This window comes from Cyphomyrmex costatus, unplaced genomic scaffold (assembly GCF_001594065.2).
Source record: "Cyphomyrmex costatus isolate MS0001 unplaced genomic scaffold, Ccosl1.0 scaffold104, whole genome shotgun sequence".
NCBI lineage: Eukaryota > Metazoa > Arthropoda > Insecta > Hymenoptera > Formicidae > Cyphomyrmex > Cyphomyrmex costatus.
The window spans coordinates 172123-177348 of record NW_017274997.1 but is presented as its reverse complement, the minus strand read 5'-3'; the positions used below and the strand labels follow the sequence as shown (position 1 = coordinate 177348).

General features: G+C 33.7%; 1 protein-coding gene across 1 annotated transcript in view; it reads left to right on the top strand.

The window, feature by feature from the left end:
• Cubn (Cubilin) overlaps nt 1-5226 on the top strand; it is a 33098-nt gene that overhangs the window by 25281 nt on the left and 2591 nt on the right. Inside the window, exons 44-50 of the mRNA XM_018539855.1 lie at nt 196-432; nt 635-797; nt 1068-1282; nt 1457-1531; nt 2270-2334; nt 2418-2658; nt 2805-2967. Coding sequence (XP_018395357.1) covers nt 196-432; nt 635-797; nt 1068-1282; nt 1457-1531; nt 2270-2334; nt 2418-2658; nt 2805-2967 — 1159 coding nt within the window. The remainder of the gene's footprint in view (nt 1-195; nt 433-634; nt 798-1067; nt 1283-1456; nt 1532-2269; nt 2335-2417; nt 2659-2804; nt 2968-5226) is intronic.

Sequence of the window (5226 nt, the reverse complement as noted above, 5' to 3'; positions counted from 1 at the left end):
ATTGTTAATAACTTTTTAACGAAGGACGAGCGACGGCTAAAACCTGTTGGAGGTTACTCAGAGTCATGACCTTGACAACATATGTCAAGATCAAAGTCATTGGAGGGGGGTCCCCTCATCGCACATTTACCTAAAAATTATTACCATAGTAATTATAACTATAAAAATAATAATAATGTGTGTGAGTTATCTTAGGTGCTATTCACGACAAGTCCAGTCGGCGGTTGTGGAGGATTAGTCAATTTAACTTCGATTCAATCTAAATCATTTAGAACTCAACAGGAGGCAACTTATCAACCATTCGAAGAATGCCACTGGACTGTAGTGACATCGCCAGCCAAAAGCATATCGTTTACAATTAATAGCATAGATATCAAGAACTCAATTAATAATATTACTCAACGTGATAAGTGCAGCGGTGATTATCTCGAGGTAAATATTTATGTCTACGTCTGATAAGTACTATTAAAAAGACTGATAATAATTGTATTGTACTTTAATGTTTATTTACTTTTTCTTTGCAACATCGCATATATATAAAGTCAGATACAATATATGTACATAACATATGTGTGTGTATGTGTATATATATAATATATATTATATATACTATCATGCATTTTATTATTTTCAGGTTCGAGATGGTGGTGGTCCTTATGCCGACCTTATTGGTCAATTCTGCGGAAATTCAGTGCCATCTCTCATGATATCTACTTCAAATAAATTGTGGATTAGATTTTATACTGACGGTGTTACTGAAGGCGCCGGTGCAACAGCCATATTGAATACTATTGATTGTAAGAAATGTTATATTTACTTCATTAACACACAATCACAACATCACCATATTGTACATAATAAAATGTATCCTCGAATGCATTTTTTAAAGATAAATTTTATTGTTATAAGTATAAATTTATGTTTATTTTTATTAAAATCTTTATTAAATACTTTTAACAAATTAAAACATAAATATTACAAAGATAAAACTTTAAAAAATTTTTATTTATATTTTACTTTATATCAACCTTCTTTCTTTGACGACTTTGCTTGTGATTTTGTTGCAGCATTGTGCAGTTTAAGTACTCGATTAGTAAACGAAACAATTCATGTACTTACTTCGCCAGATTATCCAAATACACATTTAGCTGGAACGCTATGTCGTTGGACATTGCAATTTGCTGATAAATACAGCGATAGAATGCGAATCCGATTTGTAGATTTTGATTTGACGGATTCTAACAAGTGTGAAGATGAATATTTAGAAATTACTGAAGAAAAGGTAAATACTGGTAGAAATAATATATTTATTATCAATATTATACATATTAAAATAATTTTTTTACGGTTAATAATATCTAATGTTTTAAAAATATAATGACTTTTAAAATAGTTAAAGATAAATATTCTTACAAATAATAAAAAATTAAATCATCATCTTTTCTTTAACAAACAGAAATACATAAACGAAGGCTTTGGAACAAACTTTATTTATAGTGGTGAAAGAAGTCATCCAATTACTGTCGAAATGGTAAGTTTGCATTAAGAACTAACGCTTGGCTTTGCTAAGGTTCGTCTACATATGTAAGTCGTAACACGTAGTTTGCAAACGCAGATGCAAGTGACGTTTCTTCTGGTACGCATTCGCAAATTGACGATACGCGGCGAGTTAGTTCAACTTTAACTTTCTGCATGTTCGGTAACTGCGTAGACTATTCAGAAAGTAGCAAAGCGGAAACAAGTATGTCCGACGATCTTCATGTTGGTTGAAGTTTAGACAAGTAAGCCGCGTTTAATATTCATTGTCATTACAGAAAATTTATGGCACACATAACATAAATTTTCAATAATTACAGTAAATATTAGAATTGAAATCTCGATCTGTAGTGAAAAAATAAATGGACTATATTGGACCTTGGAAAGAACGAAAGAATTTATCGGAATTGTACGCAATAATATTGCATTATATGTTAAAGGCTCACGAATGTTTCCATTTTTTTTTCACACAAAATGTGCCATACCATCTGTGCAAAACTGAGAAAAGTTTATTATCTCGTTTGGATTAGCTGACCTATTACGATTGCGTTTGCGTGAAGCATGCTATCGATGTAGATACACGTGATTTACGACGTGCGAATGCGTGGTACGTTGCGTTCGTGTTTGCAAACTGCGTGTTGCGAGTTATGTAGACGGGCCTTTAATAATCCGCACTCTCTTATATAATATATATATATAATGTATATATATTTTATTTTATTTTATCTTTTAGGGTAGCCGGTTACCTTTTGCCTCATACAGATATTGTGGTGACGAATTACCACATGATTATTACAGGTACTTAAACTTAACTCTATTAGTTTATTACAATGAGTTTTAAGAGTAGGATTATTTCTCAAATTGAATATTCTCTTTTACAGTTACAGCGACAAAGTCAAAATAACATTTAGATCAATGTCCAACGATCACAAAGGCTTCAAGCTGGAATACAGTACAGCGAATTGCGATCGAAATTACACGAGCGAGCAAGGACGAATCCTTCATAATGGATTTACAAGCTGCTGGATTACAATCACCGTTCCAGCAAATCGTACCATTTCTTTGTACTTCAATCATTTCAGCATTTACGACCCAGAGCAGTGCACGCGCAACGCGCTGCAAGTACGTTCCTTTGTACTTGCTAAGGAAATCGCATTTGAGAAGACACAGAAATTATTCAATTCACTTTTGAAAACTCCAGTGACGTAAAACGCGCTTTGATACGCGTTGTAAGTTCAAATTTTCAGATAGATTTATATGTTTCATAGGTACACGAGGGTGACTCAAGTGGACCGCTTGTAACGACGCTATGCAGCATGGTAATGCCAAGCCCAATTTTCAGCACTGGCAACAAACTCACTTTGCACTCCTGGACCGAGAGTGCCAGCTCTTATCAAAGTTATGATATCATTTACACGACCACGGATGCAGGTAGGACGCGTTCGTGGCAGCGAGCACAAGTCCCCTCTCATTGCATCCGATTAATGCACGCTACCAGATGCAGAGAAATTATAACGCGCGGGAGATGATTTACGACACTGCGCGCGGCGCCTCGAGATACGCGCCACGTGAAATGTTGCGGTTTATTTTCGCGGGAGACCGCACAAAATCCGATTGCGCGATCTCGCGGTATTGCCACAGTATATACAGTATGGCAACTCTCTGTCGGCACCTTTGATGTCAGTGTTGGCAAAAATGGAGTGCGCATGCGCGAAATGGGTAATGTGGGCACGTTCGCTAGTATTATCCCGGGTACGAAGTACGAAACACTTGTACAATATAATATGAGTCTTTATTGAGAGTTACAAAAGCGACGCTTGTAGTTGAAAGGAAGGCGGTAAAATGCGTCGAGAATAACGTGTAGAGAGATGAACATAAACTGTGTAATGTCTAGATGTGTTACAGAACTAAAAAGTGTAAGAGGTGTGTAGAGTGTACAAGGTGTAACTTAAAAGTACTAGAAATCCCTACAGTAAGTTGCCCAGTAACGCCACCTAAACTTCTATCTCACTTACTCTTTAGTTTTCTCTTTCTCTCTTTCTTTCTACCTATTCTAGTTCATTTTGTATGTACAGAAAATTAATTTAAATATAAAAAAACTAAAAAAAATAGATTTATAGTTGTAATTGCATTGCAAAAAAAGAAAATAAAAATAAGAATATATAAAATTATATAAATATTGTATAAATATATTGTAAAAACATTTTAATTAAAGATCGGCACACGATGCTTGTTTTCCTGTAGATTGCGGTTTTGAAAATTATTAGAATTGTACGACAGAGAATTAACGCAGATTTTTAGCTAAAACGTTAGCAATTCAATAGAAAAACACAAGCATTATGTTCTACAGATTAAAAATATTAATATAAACAATAAAAGGTAAAATTTACTGTTATACAGATTACGTTTAAGAAAACAATTATTATAATGATTATAATTATGAAAAGTATCTAATAAAATAATTTTATATTACATTAAAAATAAAATAATAATTTTTATGCATCTAAAATAAAAATAATCAACTAAAAATGAGATAAAAGAAGTTTTAAACTTAATATAATAATAATTTAAAAAACAAAGTTTTTTTACTTATTTTACAGCAATACTTGGTACAAAGTTAAGATCAAAAGTGCTTCCAAGAGGATAAATAACTTATACAACAGTTGTATAAGTTAACTATTCTCTTAAGAGAGATCGTTCCTCGTTTCACTTAATATTTTTCACGTTTTTCACTCTTGCACTATTTTATTTCCACAGACTTTCCAGTCACAAACAATTTCTCTAACTAACACAACTCAAACAAACGGCAATTACACTAATTTCCTTCAAATTTTAGCTTTCTAAGCACATAAACAAATACAGGATATTTAAACGGAAGCATTTAAATGGTCCTGACAGAGAGTGATAGAGAGAACGGATAAGAAGAAATGAGATAGAAGTTTAGATGGCGTTACTGGGGAACTTACCCATTTCGCGCATGCGCACACCATTTTTGCCAACATAAAATCAAGAGAGTTGCCATACTGTAGTGTATATACTTTGGTATTGCTTCAGACCAAGAAGACTAAAACCAGGAGAGTAAACTCGGTCAAATATCGGTAGTGGGGGTAGGCCAAAAAGTGACGGCGGATAACTCCCCCCACTCTTGCGCTTCATTAGTCCTCTCTGTCGCTCTGATAGTCGTTTTCAATTCGTGACTGCGCATGTCAAACAAACCTTGTTTCTGTTTAATTGAATTTTGGACTCAAGAAGACTAAAAATTATACATATTTCAATATATGTTATTCCAACGACGACGGAAATATTAATAATATTCTGTAAATAAAAAAAAATTACTGTAATCATACTCCAAAATTTGTATACAATACAGAATTTACCTATAAACAAGTTATTTAATATACAGTATAATTTCTTTTTACAACTTACATTCTGTTTAAGATGGTTTAAGAAGATTTTTTTCTTTTTTAAGTGTGTCCCTCGGATGAGGGGAAAATAAAGCGTCTCTAGCCCTAACCTTTTTGGGCTATATAACGCCAAGAAGACTTCTTGATAACGCAAAGGTTAAGAACAAGACTTCTTGGTTATAACCGACGCGCGCATGCGCAAACTTTCATTCAATGTGCAATGCCACTGCGCATTGAATGAATAACCGCGGACGTTTTTTGACCTACCCCCACCACGCTAGTTTAC